Raw genomic sequence first — 21,120 nt, 5'->3', positions numbered from 1 at the left:
CTTCATTTTTTTGATATTTTGTGTGTTTTGTTGTTCATTTCTACGGTTATAATGAGACGTACGAGAACTCCTAGTCCGCGGAGGCGTGATCTTGTGGACGATTCGCGCAGTCGGGCTCGACCTGCCTCACGAAGATCACGCAATTCTAGTAGTGATAGGCCGAACGATTCGAGCAATAGGCGTCATTCTTCACGAAATGGCTTACGTGTCCGAGATCGACTTGATTCTCACAATACTGAAGTACACCGGTTGCGTACCCACGTTAGGAGTGAGTCGCGTAGTCGTTCTCGCAGTGACCATCGCGTTAGTTTAAGGTCACGGTCGCGGAATGTTTCACCTGTCGAAACGCGTTCAATTAAAGATAAAGCACAAGCTGCTCATGAAATCAATGTTCAACCCACAGTTACGACTCCTATATCTGATAATGTTGCGCCGCGACAGCAATCCGTGGAATCTAGTACTCCTTGTTCTGAGGCATCTACCCTCGCTAATGCTTTGATGCAAGCAATTAAAACAATGCAACCTTCAAGGTCGCAACATTATTATGTTTCCAACTTCGACCCATCAATTAATAGCATCGAAGCATGGTGTGAAGAGGTGGATCGCGCCAGGGAAACTAATGGATGGAACGATCACGAATGCTTGTCGCGTGTAGCGTCATGTCTGAAGGGAGACGCTAGGGTGTGGTTAGGTGAATGGGTGTCAAATGATCGTACTTGGTCTAATTTTAAACGCGAGTTCATACCTCTTTGTCCTGGTAAATTGGACTATGCCAATATTTTGTTTGACGCAATGAATAAAACTTCGGATAAGTACCCTAGTTATGCTGAATACGCTCGTTGTACGCTATTGCGTTTGAAGATAGTTCGGGGGATAAGTGATGATTTGAGAACTCTTATGGTGATACGCGGTATAGATAATGCACAAGTGCGCGCTGCGGCCGCCAACGCTAACCTGGCTCCCGACACTATCGTTTCATTCCTTTCGATTTACACAAAGCCTTTAGCAGGAAGACGGGATAGGGTAGTTGAACATAAAAGACATAGTTATGTAACAAAACCACTTGACGCTTCAGTTCCTAAATGCTATAATTGTAATCGATTCGGTCATGTCAGTCGCATCTGTAGACAACCCAAATCCAACATGTCTAATAGTCGTCCGTCACATATACCTTCTGAGACAACTTGCAGTGTGCAGCCGTCTTCGAGTAATACTTGTACATTTTGCAAGAAGTCAGGACACACTGAGGATAAATGCTTCATCAAAGCTAAGTCAGTGCAACATAATTAACGCAATGTCAGTCTTTGCGCTTACCAATCCGATATTTCACCGAGTAATGACATAACTTCAGCAACTAGTAATAGATGGTATTCCAATAGATGTTCTTATTCAACGATGTGTCTCTCATTTCTTCAGGCATTTTAAAACATTTTACGTGTCATCCTAAGCCAAGGCACTGCGTTTGGAAGGGCCTTAGTGATCGGGAAGTAATCTCAACATCATACGTTACTATTACAGTAGAGTTCAATGACATCTCAATTGAAGTAGATTTTATAGTTGATTCACAGACTTTTATGAACGTGCCCATCATAATCGGAACTGATGTGTTGAACCGTGATGGGATTACTTATATTCGCACGAAAGATAAACAACACATCACGCGTTCTGATAAAGTTAATAGTGCGGCTAACGTTATTGAGTTAGTCGACCAGTTTGAATTAAATACACCTTTACAAGGCGCTGAGTTGGAAAGGTCTTAGGTCTGTTATAAGTGAATTCTCTCAATTTTTGATATCGGGAACTGCTACAACCACAGTTCGAACAGGAAAGATGGAGATAAGACTTACCAGTTCAACTCCTGTCGTTTACAGACCGTATAGGCTTTCGTATTCTGAAAAACTTAAGGTCCGCGAGATAATTCAAGACCTCTTAGAGAAAGGAGTTATTAGGCGCTCTAACTCTGAATATGCAAGTCTAATCATACTCGTAAGAAAACGTGATGGTTCGGATAGACTCTGTGTCGATTGTAGGGCACTTAATCGTATCACTGTCAAAGATCGCTACCCTCTTCCATAAATTGACGACCATAAGGTCATGTTGGGCAGCTACAAGTTCTTCAGCTGTCTCGATATGGCCTCGGGATTCCACTAAATTCCCCTAAAAGAGGAGTCTATTCACTTGACTGGGTTCGTGACACCAGAAGAACACTTCGAATATGTCAAGATGCCTTATGGCTTAGCTAACTCTCCTGTAGCATATCAGCGAATTATTAACACCCTTTGCGCATATATGAATGAAGGCAATGTATTAGTTTATGTCGATGACATACTCCTTGTTAGTAATTCTGTAAGTGAGGGAATTGAACAATTGCGCCGGGTACTCAGGACTCTTACAATGGCGTGAAGTCGAATACTTGAGTAGACTTATAAGACAGGGTCAGGTTTGGCCGAGCCATGATTTTAATTAAAACTTTGTTTAATCTGTTACAACTAATAACATTTAACTAGTCCTACATATTGTGGGCCTTGTCAGTTATTTTTGCAGGCAGCAAGTCTGTCGATAGATGTTGTGATGTTACTCCATGGGCGGTACGAATAGAGATTCCTGGTCTACACAGCCGGTGAATGATGACAACATATCGTGACGCGGAAAATGGGTCATGTAAATGCTTCTTATGCCGCTCTCTACGGGCGCCACTGCGCTGTGCTGGCGATACTGCGGTCTGCGGGCGTTGCCGCTCTCTGCGGATGCTGCGCTCTGCGGGCGCTACCGCTCTCTACCGGCGCCACTGCGGTCTGCGGGCGCTGCCGCACTCTGCGGATGCTGCGCTCTGCGGGCACTGCCGCTCTCTACGGGCGTCACTGCGCTGTGCAGGCGCCACTGCGCTCTGCGTGCGCCGCCGTGATCTGCGGGCGACGCTGCGCTTTGCGGGCGCTGCTGTTATCTGCGGGCGCCGCCGTGCTATGCGGGCGCCGCCGCGCTGTGCGGGCTCCTCCGTGCTCTGCGGGCTCCGCCGCACGCTATGAGCGTTGTGGGCGCTGCCGCGCGCTATGGGCGCTACGAGGCGTTACTGGGAGCTGTTATTCAGTACGGGAAATGCCGTGCAGTGCGAGCACTGCTGGTGCTAACGTGTGCTGCATGGTCTACCGTGCGATACTGGCATTAAGGGTACTTCAAATGGAATTTAAATTGGTCCTTGGTAAGGAAATGAACGATTTGAATTTGAACCACGGATACATATTGCTATACGAATTCCTGTGTAAGCCTTTATGGTGAACCACGGATGAATATTTTCTATACGAATTCCTGTGTAAGCCTTTATGGTGAACCACGGATGAATATTTTCTATACGAATTCCTGTGTAAACCCTTAAGGTGAACCACGGATGAATATTTGTTATACGAATTCCTGTGTAAGCCCTTATGGTGAACCACGGATGAATATTTGCTATACGAGTTCCTGTGTAAGCCCTTATGGTGAACCACGGATGAATATTTGTTATACGAGTTCCTGTGTAAGCCCTTATGGTGAACCACGGATGAATATTTGTTATACGAGTTCCTGTGTAAGCCCTTATGGTGAACCACGGATGAATATTTGTTATACGAGTTCCTGTGTAAACCCTTATGGTGAACCACGGATGAATATTTGTTATACGAGTTCCTGTGTAAGCCCTTATGGTGAACCACGGATGAATATTTGTTATACGAGTTCCTGTGTAAGCCCTTATGGTGAACCACGGATGAATATTTGCTATACGAGTTCCTATGTAAGCCTTTATGGTGAATCATGGATGATTAGTATTCCTCACTTGTATGATTCGCTCTGCACGTTGAGATGCCCTAATGCGTGTGACGATGGTCAGCGTATTTGGAAGCCTCGACTCGCATGAATGTGGTCTGCTTGTCGGGAAGCTTCACACGTTTGACTATAGTCTGCGTGTGGAATGCGTTCGTATGAACGGGCCTGGGGCCATATTACAGGACTATGTTACTGAACATCGTGAAGTCTACTATCAAGATCGAAGTATAAAGGCCTTATGAAAAACAGGAATACAATTTGTTTTATTTGTTTCACTTTTATGAGAATGAAAGAACGATGAATGAATTGATTGACTGGAGATATTCTGATAGGTCTGTTAGGTCTAACGTTTTTAACTTTCTTCCATGAATTGTGGGGAATGGTTTCTTTGTTTTAGATGATACTAGCATTGAAGAAGAGACTTTACCAATTGAGGCTGGTCCTACAAGTAATCTATCCATGCCCTTGCTTGATGACGACGTAGATGACGGCCCACCGACCTCTGCGGCCGCAGGTCCCAGCGGAACTCAAGGGATTTGCGTCGAGGACGACTCAACGTCAGGAGAGGCCGTGTAAGGAGTTCGCATGCAACGTCATCAACTACCTGGCGAGGGGCTATATAAGGAGGGTACTCAGAATTAAAAGGGCATTTTGCTCGTGAGCGCTGGACTGTACGGACGATTGGGAAAATCAGTGTAGATCGTTATTAAGGTCATGTAAGCCATTTTTTGTTTCCAATTATTCTTTTTTTCTTGTTATTTAATTTCTTTGAAGTTTGCAGTATTTGGTTTCGTTATTTATTTGTGCCGATTTTACTTAGTTCTTATTTGATTTAATTTTTACTTAAATTGTTATTTTTCAATAAATGAACTTTTCTGTTATTTTTTTTTTATTTTTTTAATAATTTTCCACTTCTGATGCTAAAAATATAATAAATAGTACTAGCCTTTTAATAATTAATATAGAAGATTGGCATTAAAGCAAATGCATTAATTCGATTGTTTATCCTATATGTAAATAAGGGAACGTACCCATACTACATGACCTATTTTTTAATATTTTTCGACCCCTCCCCCCCTTCTGTGACCACCCGTAGTATATGCTAAGACCCACCCCCCCTCCTCAAATTGTTACGTAGTATTAGAGATGGTCGTACTACTGTAATTTGGGACTAAGTATGGCGCGACGAGCAAAAAAAAAAAAAACGGGAACCATGTCAGCGATCGACATTATTGTATACGCCTAGCACGGATTCTTACTACGTGACAAAAATCTAAGCAAGGTCCTGTGACTTAGCGTAACATTTTAAAGACCACCCTCCCCCCCTAAATGGGTCACGTAGTATGGGTACGTTCCCTAATGGGAATTGCAAATTATTCAGTATAGTCCGACAAACTTTTTTGTGTGTGTGGTAGTTTATGGAAAAAGCCGTGTCACCTTCATAAAAGATATTTTTAAATTGCCAGAATATAAGGACTTAAATGTTTAATACGTCAATTTAATAAAATCACGACATTAAAAACTAGAACTTATGTTTTTTGTCAATAAAATAAATATTTTTTTATTAAAGATCCGTAATAATATGTGAAAATATTGATAGAAGTGATCGTTAAGATTTTCCACTGAGGTACTTTTGAAAACATAATAATAACCAGTGACGCCTGCCACGCGCACATAAAACTTAGTTGGACTATAAAAACAGGTTTTAAATCTAAGCTTGACACTTGGAGCAGGTAGGTATTAGGTATCCACTGAAACAAAAATACCAACGACGATAGGAATACATTACTATTGCCTGTCTATTACATACCTAAACTTAGCAAATACTTCGCATGTTTTATCTAAGGTCCGACACCAATCAATTGCCGATCGATGGTAATGTGGATAATTCAAGGGCGATCGCCAATTTTAACATAACAATCAACCGATGACAGAATTGATCCGTGTTCTCCATTGAATACGATTTAATGACTTTACACACGTAGCGCTTTATAAACCCAATCGTCAATCCAAGATGGTTTAATCATCGATCGATCGTTGTTTGTTGAATAGCCACGGCTACGCACCCATAGATTGACGTTGATCAAGAGTTCGATGATCGATTGATTGGTGTGAACACCATAAAGGTCTACGTCATCAAATACAATAATAAAATAAATACCATCATATACCTATTTTTCGAGCGTTTTTTCATCAGCCACATTGGAGACTCACGGATGAGTTGCTCCATAAAACCATCCCAATAAAATCACGGAGGTGTTACAATTATTACTGATTTATAATTATATAAATCAGTAATTTGCACTTGCAAAGAGGATATAAAGTACTACATTTACGTATATCGCGGTGCGACATGTAAGTACTTAACAAACATATTTGATTATTATTATGCGTCTACCACCCCATTCGTACTCGTCGCTCGTTTCGATCATGTTTCGACACTTCACTGAATCATTACAAATTGAAACATAAAAGTATTTTTAGCGCCGACAACGTGGTTATATACTATGTCATTAATTCACGTTATCAGTATCAGCAAATAAAGAAGCGCTCTTAAAATCCATTAATAAAATTCGAACTATCCTTTCTCTAGAACTGTTACTAGTCCAGGTTCAACAGTAACTTAATCCTTTTTCTCATGGGTTTCTGTGGACAAACAAGTAAATTAGTTTAAGTTGGAAAAATCTATTTCTGATACTTCTTATTTTTTTTTTTAAAGGGCGTGGTTTAATACTGGATTATATAGGCATCACTTCGTTATAAGTCCTTTCTTATAGGACTAACTACACAAAGTATCATCACTATGTTTGCTCTAAGTGGCAAGTAAGCATACCTGCCATTTAGAGCTAAACATAGTGATGTCAAAACGATATACGTAATTACTTTTACATAAAAAAAGCATTAATATCATTAACTTAAATTCTTTGAAAAAAAAAAACATTTTTTAGATTTTTTTTTAACTAATGTTAAGTTTCAAATTTTCGTAGTAAGTGGAGCATTTGTAAAATATGAGCCCTCATAACATTGTTCAAAGATTTATGATCAAATAAGAAATTAACACTGAAGTATTATTAATTTTTACTTATTACATTATAAAAAGTTAGCAATGAAAATATAAAATCCAATTAATAAATTACCTGGATTTTCTTCTTCTTCATCAGCATCAAGTATATCAGCACAACAGATTGAGTAGAAAATAAGAGACAAGAAACCCAGTGGCAAGCCAAACACGAGCGTTGTGAGTATAGGATTGCCACGCCACATATTAATTAATGTTGTACGGGACTCAAAGAACGCTCTGTTGATACGAATCAGCCAGTTATTTCCTCCATAAGTCTGTAAATAACAAAGACAATGTTTTGATAGACCATAAACTGTACCAACCTGCTAAAACTTTAAAGAATGGGCCCCTTTTTGCAACCATAAACCAACCATACATTGGTTGGTTATGTTAAATTTATGTTTTATTATTAACTTTTACAATATTAAATAGTTAATTTTATTATACACATAAATAAGTTAATAGTAATGCAAAAATATCACAAAGTTCATCCAGCTTCACCCACAGGAGTAGTGGGTGTAGTGAATTGTGATTAATTTTAGGACTTCCACCCCTTTGGATTTAATGATTCACATTCACATCAGGTGCACCATATTGCCATTTATAATTTCATGACATAATTGATACTTACAGGTGCCATTTGACTATGTACTTGATCGAGAAAGATAGACACTGCTTCTGGCGTCATCAACACAGGATCATCATCAGGCATATGATAGTGGTTTGTTGTGGAATTAAGCACCAATAAATGTGGCACGGTTAACTCTGACATGGCTATTGAATTTGCTATATCAGGTGACCCCATCCAGCCAAATTGGAATTTATCCCGAAGCTCATTCTTCCTTTTCCTAAAAAACAATAATTAAAGAAAATACTACAATACAATACAAGTTAAGTAAAATTATTACAATTATTTTTAACCTGCATATTTTGAGTACCTGTCATATAACAGGTACCGACAATATACAGTTGTGCTTTATTTTTGATTGTGTCAATATTCAATAAAACCATGTATAATAATGAGTTCTTGTTACATATTAGTATGTATCAACTCAGCAACAATAGAAGTACAAATAACAATCAAGTTGCGATATTAATCATAAATGATACCAGAATATTCCTTCCACCATTTCCTTGAAGTCTCGTTCTGTTTGTGTTATTTCACTTAATTTATTTTCGGCTACAACTACTATAACAATATATTTTCCTGTATCCATTAAATGGTTTATGTTTGAACTTGTAATTTTTGGGAAATGGCCAAATCTTTCAGCATTTATCCATCTATCCAAGGACACATTTAGGGCTTCTTTATTGTGGACTATTTCTGGAGTGGCTACAATAAGAAAACATTAAAATAAGTAACATTTAAGATTTACTTTATATTGTTATTTTTTTTATTTGTGGTATACCTTCAAAGTAGTAAATGTCTTCACCATTGCAGACAAATATGTTTGATTCATTTTTTGGATTTAAATCACTTTTAACCATTTCATGTGACATAGAATAAAACCAAGCATGAGGTTGGTATTTAGAAGCTAGAATTGTATACATATCCTGAAATAAAAAATACAATAAATATATCTATATATTCTTCGTGCAATTATGATGTTAATGCTAAATGTATATATTTATAAATTTTAATGTTGAGGTTAAACACATCCCGATAAAATTTTTTTTGTTTATCTGTTATTGATTTCTTTCATACAGTTTGTTATCATTGAGAAAGTGGTAATATTGTTTTTATATTTTTTAACATTCAATATTTTACCCATAAAGGCCCTTGGTGTTTTCCAACATATCCAAAGAATAAATCATGTGCATCTTTTAACAATCCAAAGCTGTCTGTCTCAGCAAGCTTTTGAACACTAGGCTGTGCCATTCTCATTGCAAATTTGACCATTTCATCCTTTGTTCTTTCACCATGAAATATATGTCTAGTTGAACCTTGTATACTGTAAAACAAAACATTGTTAATTATAAAGTAGGTAAACATGAATCAATTCAACTTTTTTTTTTTGTTTTGTTTATTACCAACTGATGATTTAATAACCAAATTTGGAAAAATATACATTCAGTACCTATACTTACAACATAATTGTAGGGAATACTTGTATATTAAAATGAGTGGCTACACTTGTAAAACGAGTACAGTCTGCTTTAGCCACCCTTATTGGAGTGTTGTATAAAGCCTGAGCAACATGAGCCCAAACTGGTTCTAATCTGCGACAATGGGCACACCACGGTGCATAGAATTTAACTAACCATACTCCATCTTGACTGAATTCAACAAACTTATCACTTAATTCTAATACTCTGGATGATGATACCCCATACAGACCTGAAAAAGAAAAACTATGTAAATAAACTTACATATAATTTAGTACACAAAAAGTCTTCAAAAGTGACATTTGACAGTGAATTTTACTAATCGTTTATATAACTATTTCAATACACTATCAGGTATTGCTATATATATGCACATTCTACAATAAGTCACAGGTGTGTAAATAATATTATTTTCATGTGTTTGTCTGCAATGTTCAATCCTCTAGTCTTTAACACAACATACTGTGGCATGTCTCAATTTCTATGTGAAGTCTTATGATTGTGATCAAAACAACAGTCCACCAAAGAACTTGCAAGTTAAACTTATATTAATTTCTTCACTCAGTACTGCTACTCCTAGAATTTTTTTTTACCACTGAAACTGCGAGACCTTTATATGGTGTATCATACAAATTCCTACTACAATACAACAGAATAATTTATTATTTATATTGTATTACATTTATATGCTTAACAAACATTACAGATACATGTCCAATGCGTTTATTTAGCCAGAAAGAGTTTGAACAATAATGTCAAGATATAAAAAAATTACAACAGCCACTATAGGAAAATTAACCATTTATGAAGATATAATTTTAGTAACACCAGAAAAATACGCATTTCTACGGAGTATAAAAAGCAGTTCATGAAACGTTCAGGTAAAGAGTACAGTTAAAGAAGAGAGTAAAACACGTAAATATAAAACATTCTCATACTCACAAGAAACAATCAGCAATAGTAAATGTCTGAACATTATTACCATTTTTATTATAGGAAATTTCTATTGTTCTATGCCGCTGAAAATAAGAGTAATATAACACAACTAATTTATCCTTGGTAAAAGGTATTACTCGAGTTCACAATATAGTGTGCATGTCTACTGATAGATTTTAATTAAATTAATCATTTTGTCACTAATTTTATTTATTTCTTTCTTATAATTTCATCAATCAAATTACTGATATCAAATTAAAGATTCAAGTAGACATTTAGAATAACTAGAGATGTGCCGAGTCAGGTCGACTCGAGTCAGTACTCGAGTACTTACATAAACTCGCATACTCGAGTACCAATAGTGAGTACTCGAGTACCAGTAATACTCGAATACTGACGTTACTCGTACACTACAAATACTACTCGTACAAGTAAAAACTTGATAATTTTGTGTAGTGTGTGGCGTTTTTTTTTTTTTTTTGCTCTTCCGTATTTTTTGTGTAGTGAGTGGAGTTTTTTTTTTTTTTTTTGCTATTGGACTGCTATTTTTTTTTTGCTATGTTGTACAAAGTACTCGAGTACTTTGTGAATACTTTGGACTCGAGTACTGACTCGATTCTTTTTTATATGAGTACTAAAGTACTCGAATACCAAAATTGGCCGACTCGGCACATCTTTAAGAATAACTATTCTACAGTACAGTAGAGCTAGAGATGTTAAAAAATAATCGATTATTATTTTAATATAATCGATTTTTACAGCAATATTAATAGATTATATAAATTACAAGTTTTTATCGATTTTTAAAAACAGTTCGTATTTATGCAACGGATGAAAAATCTCGAATTAAGTTCACACGTAGGTATCACCTAAAACCCGCTGGCGAAGGTATTTTATAACGAAGAAGAATAATACCATAGAAAATGTAAAATAGGACTGGACATTTATGGATTTTTTTTATTTTATTTATATTTTAGTTTATGATACAATAAGTTTGTCGTTTTGTTGGGATGGTCATCGTTTCATTTTTGTTATAATAAATAAAACGTTTAATAGTACTAAAATTTGTATCAATAATGGTTTCATAATTTTTCTTTTAGTATAGGTATTTATAGTGATAGCAGTATAGTTATTTCGTGGTAGTATTTTTGTCTTTCATTTTTGTATATTATGTACATTTTGTATATAAATATTTTATTCGTATATACTCGTAGTTTAATTTTTTTTATATTAATTAATGATTATTTTAATGTTTTTGTACATTTATTGTAACTAACCTAACCTAACCAAACCTATGTAAAACGTCCGACCACAACACTTATTAGTAATATAATATATGTAATGTTTCCTAATTCCTTATTTAAAAATTTTAAAGCAAAATTCCTTTGATTTTTATTTTTGAATTAGTTATTTTTTATTCATATAATTTTATTTCATTTTTAATCTGATAAATTGTTATTATGAATATCTTACATTTATTATTGAAATAAGAAAAGCATGTACTTTATTATTTAATACAAAAAAGAAACTATTTTTTGCCTAAATCGATTATATTTTATTAAAATCGATTTTTTTCCATTAATCTCACTTACCTTGTGTACAGTCCACTCTACTTTTTCGTTTGTCCCTCTTCCGTCGGATAGAGATGTATCTGAGATCGTCAAATAATTTTTGTACCGAAATTTTGATTCTATTTAATTAATTAATACTAAATAGCATTGGTCTCATATTTTTACCCAAAGATTGACTATATATATATATATTTGTGATATAAATTAACATGGCAATTTGGGTCGGTCAACTCACAAAAACAATAATCTTTTCGTGTACTAAATTATTATTTTTGAATCGATGTTACTGACTATGGTTGAAAGTGATTTTAAAGTCGATTTCTCATTTTCTCCAGGATAAATAGATTATACTGCAACTTTATTTATCCCTCCCTCAAAGAACAGATTAAAGAGAATACATCAATACGAGATCGTTGACAGTCGTCGGATCAACATGTTTACCGTTCACCGGTTGTCGGATCTTGCTGTTCTCATTTTATACACCCTGGGACAAGAATGATTATTATGACCTTTATAGGTTACTATACTCTTTGATGATGACTATGTACACAACCGCTCTTATCACTGACTGTTTAACTGTTTAAAATAAGACTACGAGAAAAAAGTGTTATTTATTCCATTAAATTTTGCTGCCCTTTGCTTTAAAACGACGCCCATAATAAAGAGCATAATAACCTATTGGGCCAGAAGGACCGCATCCAGTCCTTGGACATAGATTGCCTATTTAGATTAAGTCTTAAAATTTCATTTTCATTGATTACAGTGAAAATGAAAATCATTAGACAGTCCGATAAAACATTTGATCCGATTTAACGGATCAGTGAATAATAATTAGGTTTCGAAAGGTGCATTGCATTTTGTTGGGTCTTGAGATTATGTAAATTATTTCGAATTTATGGTGTATGTATTATGTAAGAAAATAGGAATTAATATCCATATAACATAATTTATTGTAATTATGTTGACATGAAACGATATTTAAGCTTCCGTTGATAATCATTTAAACATAGGAGCATAATAATAAAATAGTTGAATTTTTTTTGCCTAAATTCTAGTTCAATATTGTTTTTTTTCTAATCGCTCGTGAAAGGAAACACGTGGCCTATAGATTAGAAGTATTAGAACGATGTTCGATTAAATTAAATAGAGTACCCTATTCAATAATTTGTCCTTCATGATAAAATCTGATAAATATAAATATGAATAAGCAAAGTAATCGTTCAGTTTTATAACTTTATATAATACGTTAAAAATACTTTCAACCGTAATTAAAACAAAACCTTAATTTGTAAGATTTTTGCTATGAATAAAAAACCAATTCGCTGTCGACATCTGTGTCAAGCAGTCAAATTATGATTGACATCGGTACCAAAATTAGTTGTTGGCTCTGTCCGTTGATAGTTATTGAATGAATTGAATCGCATTCCATGACGCTACAACTTTTACGCTGTGTACGTTACTCAGTTTCATTTCGTTTTCAAAATTGCTGTCGTAATACTTCAAGTCGCCATTACAAGTTGTTACGTAGCGAATACCGTTATCCGGAGTGGGGGCCAGTGCGACGCACGAGGGGGGCTCCTATCGGCAGCGCGGGTGCGGTTGTTGCGCGAGTTCACTCTGTCACTCGGTCATTACGGTATTTCTCTGTTGTGCGTCCCACATTTACGATCTTGAAAGAAAAAGTGACAATGCCAGAAAACAAACCGTTCCAACGACTTCCAAAAAATGTTGTGCCCGAACACTACGAACTTCATTTGGTTCCTAATCTGGAAAAATTCACTTTTACTGGAAAAACAAGGGTGAAAGTATCGGTAAGAGGAGATTTCATCACCGTTGTTGCAAATATCTCGTTTCCATGTGACGCTTAGACATCGCATTCACTTTCAGATCGTCAATTCTACCAAAGAGATAGTGCTGAACTGCCTAGATTTGGAGCTATCGAGTGTGAAACTCGAATACGAGGATGGTGGATCGATCCACAGCGTCAATCCGATGGAGGTGCGGTTGGTGGCATCCGACGAGACGGCGGTCATTAGCTTCGATAAGCCGCTGCCCCAGGGAAAAGCGACTCTGTACTGTGAGTTCACGGGTGAGATTAACGACAAGATGAAGGGTCTCTACCGCAGTAAGTACCTGACTCCAGTGGGTGAGGAGCGCTACGCCGCTGTCACGCAGTTCGAGGCCACGGACGCGCGCCGATGCTTCCCCTGCTGGGACGAACCTGCCATCAAGGCTACCTTCGATATTACGCTGGAGGTGCCCGCCAACAGAGTTGCGCTCTCCAACATGCCAGTTAAAGAAGAGAAGATAAACAAAGATATAAAAATCGTCCAATTTGATACAACCCCAGTCATGTCCACTTATCTAGTTGCAGTAGTGGTTGGAGAATATGATTACGTAGAAAAGACATCACGGGATGGTGTACTAGTAAGAGTATATACTCCTGTTGGTAAGAGTAAACAAGGTTTGTTCGCTCTCGAAGTAGCTGCCAGAGTCTTACCTTACTATAAAGAATATTTTGATATTGCATATCCCTTGCCTAAAATTGATTTAATAGCAATAGCAGACTTTTCTGCGGGAGCTATGGAGAATTGGGGCCTCGTAACATACAGGGAGACTTGCCTGCTGGTGGATGAGGAGCACACGTCAGCAGTCAGGAGACAATGGATAGCATTGGTAGTTGGCCATGAGCTTGCACATCAGTGGTTTGGTAATCTTGTAACAATGGAGTGGTGGACACATCTCTGGCTAAACGAAGGCTATGCATCTTTTGTTGAGTTCCTTTGTGTCAATCACCTGTTTCCCGAATATGATATTTGGACACAATTTGTTACAGAGACCTATATTAGGTAAGTTAAATTTTAATTAATTCTGTCTCTATTGTTTTGTGCAGTACACAATACACTCGCCATAAAAGATGTCAACATTAATCAGCATGTTTCAAATGGTTTATCAGTTGCAACATGCATCCATTAAATTATGAAACACAATATACTTTTATCAGTGACATCATGAGAATTGTGTAGCAATAAATTACTGTATGTTATGCTTTTATTGAGAAAATGATGTATTATATCTGTGTGATGTTAAAATTGTTGTGCTCGTATTAATTTAAAAATGTGCTGTTCATGCTATAAAAATTGGAAACATTGATTATATTTATAAAACTGCAATATCATTCTGAACATCAATTGGAACATTGCCAGTTTAAATATGCAAATTTTCAAGTCTCACTAACCTTCCAAATAAATTATCTGGCATATTTAGTAAATTCAAGTTTCTTAACAGACTAAATATTTGATAATTAGGTATTAAGATCAAAAGTATCAATGTTTATAATCAATACCATCATTTTTGCCTGTATTATCCAATAAGACTGAGTGTAATTTCAGGGCATTAGAATTAGATTGTTTGAAAAACTCCCATCCTATAGAAGTACCTGTAGGTCATCCATCAGAAATAGATGAAATATTTGATGACATATCATATAACAAGGGAGCTTCTGTAATCCGCATGCTACATAGATATATAGGAGATGATGATTTTCGAAAAGGCATGAACCTCTATTTAACAAGACATCAGGTAAAACCTTTTCATTTAATAAATTTTCACTACATACTGTTTCGATTTATGTATCTTTTGCTTGTGCCACTTATCCGTAATTAGATATTATTCCTATTTCCAGTATAAAAATACATTTACTGAAGATTTGTGGTCAGCTTTAGAGGAGGCCTCTAATAAACCAGTTGGAGCTGTAATGTCCACATGGACAAAGCAGATGGGTTTCCCAATGGTGCAGGTAAACAGTTTTTTACTTCAACATATTGTTTGTATGATTTGCACAATATTAAAATGATATTTTAGAATTTATGAAATTTAATTGGTAAATATTTTCTATAAGACTACTCATACATATTTGGCATGTGGAGCTGTAATATGGTATTGTACCAGAGACTACTCTAAACATATTATTTCAAATATTACAATGTATTTATTAATAGTTTATGTTTGCACAGCTGCAAATGTTTCCTTGCTAAATAAACCACTTCAATAAAGTTACGAGCAAATTTCTTATCACATAATGAGATACAGAGAATACATATTAGCTCTTATCTCATGGAACAAAACTGTGAATATTAGTTTACTGATATGGGCATAGATTGCTATTTGATATTAATGAATGAAATATATGAGGGAATACTAATAATACATAATTTTAATTTTAAATTAATGTACTTGTAAAAATGCCAATAGACCTATAGATATTTGTGTTATAAAAAAGTATTGTTTAGGTAACATCTGAAACAAGGGGAAGAGAAAGAGTATTGACCTTGACACAACAAAAGTTTTGTGCGGACGGAAGCCAGGGTGACGACACATTGTGGATGGTGCCCATTACAATCTCCACGCAAGAGAATCCTTCCAAGGTATGAGCTTATCATATTTATTTACAAGGTCAATCAGTTCAATCGTAAAATTCGATCATTGCTTTTAAAATATTTTCAGGGTAATGTGATAAGATTTATCTGTACACAATAACTAGATAATATCAATTTTGACCTAGTTTCCATGTTTATTTCCTTGAGATACATTATCTTGTTTGTAAATTCAATTGCAAATTGTTATTTATAAATGTGCTGATATGTTTGTTTACATATTTTTTTATTTTGATAACATTTCAGGTGGCATTGTCAACTGTGTTGGAAAGTAGAACACAGGAAGTGGTATTGGACTTAGCGGATCAGAACTCATGGGTGAAGCTCAATCCTGGCACTGTAAGAATATGAAATAATACTGTTATTGAATATATAAATTGATATCTCCCATCGTTTAGTATTATATAAATGGTAATTTGGTTGGTATAAAAGTATAATTTTGAAATGTGAATATTCATATATGATGCTAGTTTTTATAGCAATTGAAATGAGTGAGAAAATATTATTGTGGAAATCTATACATATAAATAAAATTGGAGTGTCTGTTTTTAATATTAAAATAACCGCTTTTTACTACATACATGGTATCACCCGCGTTATTTCTTTTTAACGCGGGTTTAACCGCGGGACACAGCTAGTTTATAAATCTCCGATATGATGAAGGTACGGTGTTGCAGGTGGGGTACTACCGCACGCGCTACCCGGCCGCCATGATGGAGCAGCTGGTGGGCGCCGTGCGCGACGGCTCGCTGCCGCCGCTCGACCGCCTCGGCCTGCTCGACGACTGCTTCGCGCTAGTGCAGGCTGGACACGCGCAGACTGCTGAGGTAACACACATTGTTCCATCTTGTATATTACGACGTAGCTATTGGGTTTATAAAGATAGTTTTAATTAATGACCTTCAACATCACATTGGTTTGATTACCATACCATTACCACATTGTCATCATTGCCTTCTGACTATAATCTCATGCAAAAGTTCTTGTTTATTTTTTTTTATATTGAAGTAATCCTTAGAAATATGTATTTGTTATTAATTATTGATATAAGTATATGACATTAGTCACATCTTTCTTGTATTTACAGTCGCTGAAGTTAATGGAGGCGTTCTCAAATGAGACTAACTTTACGGTGTGGTCCTCGATTTCCAACTGCTTGTCTAAGCTGAGCGCGCTATTCTCTCACACGGCGCTGGACAAGCCGCTCAAGAATTACGGTCGTCAGCTGTTCGCCAACGTCACACGTCGCTTGGGCTGGGATGCGGAGCCCAATGAGAGTCACCTTGACACTTTGCTAAGGAGTTTGGTGCTTAATAAGATGATCACTTTTGAGGACCCCGACACTATAAAGGAAGCTAAGAGCCGGTAAATCACTAAAATATTTTTACATTACAAATAGGGTATATTTGCAGTTTTCCTTAAAATAAAATTTACTGTAAAAATAATTTTTTCATATTACTTTGGTTAGCTCTACTAACTGAAGTTTGACTAATTTAATAGGGTGAGAAAATTTAGAGAGCTATTGAGCGATAGACGTACATATGCCTATAATAATTTGTAATTGTATATTAAGTTTTATAGTACATCTGTTTACTTGTAAGGATTCGTATAGACTTGGAATAAAGTCTTGTTCTAGGATAGGTTAGTAATTTGAAAGGCTATTTGAAATGGAATAGCATGTAGCAGTGTCGTCAGAGATTGTTGTGTTAGGAAGTTCGTTGGATGTGCGTGTGACGCGTGTGTGTGTGCGCAGGTTCGAGCAGCACGCGGCGGGCGCGCGCGCGCTGCCGGCGGACCTGCGCTCGGCGTGCTACCGCGCGGTGCTGGCGGCGGCCGACGCGCGCACGTTCGAGCGCTTCCTGCAGCTGTACCGCGCCGCCGACCTGCACGAGGAGAAGGACCGCATCTCGCGCGCGCTCGGCGCCGTCAAGGACCCCGCGCTGCTCAAGCGCGTGCTCGACTTCGCCATCTCGGTGAGCTCGCATTCCTCTCCTTGTACCTCAACCTAACCTTTGTGGGAGCAGTTTGGCGCGGACTATAACAGTGATACCGGGCTATTACTGTTTTAGTCCGCGCCAAACTGTTCCACTCTGAAGTTATTGCGAGCAGGTGTAGTCATACTATTTACTATGGCGACGCAATTCTTTTTTATATTCAGAGCGGACTTGCAGTTTTACGCGGACTATACTTGTACAAACTCCATCCCGTGCCTGACACTATGTTTGTGCCGAGGTTTATTTCAAAGATTATCCCAAAAATAGTATACATGCATTTATTGTTATGAAGATGTTTTACCTGATAGGTTGTCACAGTAATTGTAATGCTACTCTATTAAATTATCTTCTAACTATCTTGATTCCATCTAAATCGATACATCGCTTTTACTTTTCTTAGATTTGTCGACATATGTAGACATAAAATATTTATGGCCCACAAGGTCATTGATTACTAAGGTCACACTTTTACACCTTGATACCGATATGGAATGTGTAAAAGTAATATCTAATCACAATCTCATATCAATCCTACTGCATTCGCGATAAATAAATGACTTTCTACAAATCAATGGCATTGATAAAGTCTTTGATTAAACTTTATACAGTCATATTATCTCAAAAACCTATAAATAACACAACATTACAATTGTTTTTGTGGAATCTATATTAATACTTATTTAAAAATGCTATTCTATATATCTTTGTTTGGGATTGAGTATCTTATTTATACATGGGGTTAAGTCTTTTTACAAACTTTTATTTTTGTTCATGAGCATATCAGTTTTTATATACAAGATGTTATATTATAATAATTGGTAACTACTATTAAGTAGTTATATAACCACTCGATGGAATGATTATTTTATAAATTAACACTATTATGGTATGTATCTGTCCGCGCTAGAATTCTCCATGATTCTACATAGAGATCTTGTATTTCAGGACGAAGTGAGGTCACAGGACACAGTGTTCGTGGTGGTGTCGGTGGCGGTGAGCCGCGACGGTCGCGACCTCGCCTGGCAGTTCTTCAAGGACCACTGGCAAGAGTTTATGGATCGCTATCAGGTAATATACTTCTTTTTCGGATGTGGGAAGTAGACGACGCAAACACTAACCATGGCTCTTACCCCCAAGTGTATTGCATCACAAAACAAATTTATATTGATAAGATGACATGTCATATAATTTGTACATAAAACTTATAAAGGCAGACTTTTTCAATCTCGTTATATTATTTTCAATTTCTTGATAAAAAAGAGTTTAGTTTAATACTATCCAAGCGATTAGAATGTAAACTAAGAATGGTGGATATTCGTCCAGGGCGGATTCCTGCTTGCGCGGTTGGTGAAGTCGACGACGGAGAACTTCGCGTCGGAGGCGGCGGCGGCGGAGATCGAGCAGTTCTTCCGCACGCACCACTCGCCCGGCACCGAGCGCTCCGTGCAGCAGGCGCTCGAGACCGTGCGCCTCAACGCGGCCTGGCTGCGCCGCGACCTCGCCTCCGCCACCGCCTACCTGCAGCCCTACCACTGACCGCGGTACACTCCTCTACCACGCCTCCGCTACCCATATACCATCGACGTTTTTGTATGCCATCTATACATAAAAATAAAATTGAAGTGTCTGTTTTTAATATTTAAAAATAATCGCTTTTTACTATATGCATATGAATTATACATACGGTACATATACCAAAATAACATTTTTTACAATTTTTTTCTGTCTGTTTCGGCTAATCTCTGAAATGGCTGGACCGATTTTGACGGGACTTTTAACGGCTGGTAGCTGATGTAATAAGGAGTAACTTAGGCTATCTAACTGCTTCATCAGTTGTTAACGATGTTTTTTTCCTTACAGGACCAAATGATAAAAGACTGAAGCCTTCTTCGACGAAATGCATAATTACCGTTACATTTCAAGCGGAAATGTAACTACATAAAAAGCTTTTATTTATTTTCTGTGACATGTTGTGTAAATTTATACAAAAGTATTGTATTATAATTTACTTATAGATTTGTATTTATTAATATCAATAGTTTCGTTAAAAATAGAAGGAGCTGTATTTTATTAGGGACCGCCTTTGTCTTAAACATGTAAACATAATGTCTTCAAAGACATTTTAAAATTTATGTTACTTTGGAGATGCCCCTCTTGCATTGCATTGCATTTTGTTCATTTCTATCACTTATTTTTCGCAACAATAATTTTCAAAAATGGTAAAGAATTGTATCATAAACCTATCTAAATACACATTATACATACACAATCTTTTGTATAAATGTGTAAAAATCTTAACTTATGTTTAGAATTATTTTACAAATATGTAAGTTTCATTGGTGCTGAGTGCTGTTTTAAGTTTTGTTTCCAAAAGATAAGTAATATATTGAATAATGTTTCGTTTTCAAGCCAGTTTCTCGAATGAGAGTGAATGTTATGTTTGATAGAAATATAAAGCTTTATTGTGTAGGGGTGTTCTGAGTTTATATGTTTGTGTACACATTTAGGGCAATGGAGAATATAAAACAACGAAAAGCTCTACGACACGTCTACAATGTAATATAAGCCGTATAGCTTAGCTCTTATATATAAACCTATGGTTCACACAGCGCATATTAATTTACGATGGTTTCATCCGCATCGTTCGGGAAACTGTCATTTTGTTACGTGCCACTGCTGAAAATTTTATTTTGGTTCATCGGAGTTTCATGGAGGTATACTTTATACTGTCATGACTCTGACAAAATTGTGATGTTTTACTATATTATAATATCTTGAAGTTACCATCATTAGTGCTCATTTGTTGTCATCATTTTTTGTTTTGTAAGACTGTGTTATTGCAATAAATCGTACAAAAAAATATTACCTTTTTTTAAATCGTATGAATCCCCGCGAGAGTAGTAGTGAGATAATGTGAATATTTTTGTTTTTCTATACTTGGTATTCACAGAAGTGAATTACAAATATAGTGATTTTGTATTGCACAATGATAACATTGAATTTATTCTTAGAGAATCGATTTGACACCGACAGATTTAATAGTCGAAATGAAACTACTAGTTAACAGTACATCTATATTGCACTATAACATCTCACTTAGTATTGTACAAATTAGGTGAAATAAGAATATTTATCTTAAAATTATAGGTACTAGAAACACAAACATCACACAACACTTATAAATACAAATATCTAAATTTCTAAAAGGTGCTCAT

The 21,120-nt window shown here is 36.2% G+C and overlaps 2 protein-coding genes across 2 annotated transcripts; one reads left to right on the top strand and one right to left on the bottom strand.

The window, feature by feature from the left end:
• Positions 1-5,392: 5,392 nt before the first annotated feature.
• LOC140755954 (protein disulfide-isomerase TMX3) lies at positions 5,393-10,185 on the bottom strand. Its single transcript, XM_073091318.1, has 8 exons — positions 9,911-10,185; positions 8,951-9,200; positions 8,631-8,814; positions 8,272-8,416; positions 7,973-8,195; positions 7,494-7,710; positions 6,939-7,137; positions 5,393-6,447 (listed from the first exon to the last, which is right to left on the bottom strand). The coding sequence occupies exons 1-8, from the start codon at positions 9,951-9,953 to the stop codon at positions 6,425-6,427; spliced, it is 1,284 nt and encodes a 427-aa protein (XP_072947419.1). The 5' UTR covers positions 9,954-10,185; the 3' UTR covers positions 5,393-6,424.
• Positions 10,186-12,660: 2,475 nt separating this feature from the next.
• Positions 12,661-19,995, top strand: Psa (puromycin-sensitive aminopeptidase). The gene is made up of 12 exons (XM_073091317.1): positions 12,661-13,286; positions 13,363-14,324; positions 14,868-15,057; positions 15,161-15,274; positions 15,768-15,902; positions 16,158-16,250; positions 16,589-16,738; positions 16,999-17,276; positions 17,665-17,884; positions 18,851-18,973; positions 19,229-19,446; positions 19,766-19,995. The coding sequence occupies exons 1-11, from the start codon at positions 12,903-12,905 to the stop codon at positions 19,439-19,441; spliced, it is 2,862 nt and encodes a 953-aa protein (XP_072947418.1). The 5' UTR covers positions 12,661-12,902; the 3' UTR covers positions 19,442-19,446; positions 19,766-19,995.
• Positions 19,996-21,120: the final 1,125 nt, after the last annotated feature.

The sequence above is a fragment of the Epargyreus clarus genome, unplaced genomic scaffold (assembly GCF_041222505.1).
Source record: "Epargyreus clarus isolate Ecla_fem2 unplaced genomic scaffold, WU_Ecla_fem_2.2 ptg000034l, whole genome shotgun sequence".
Lineage (NCBI taxonomy): Eukaryota > Metazoa > Arthropoda > Insecta > Lepidoptera > Hesperiidae > Epargyreus > Epargyreus clarus.
The sequence above is the reverse complement of the archived record's forward strand: the minus strand, read 5'-3'. Positions and strand labels throughout refer to the sequence as shown.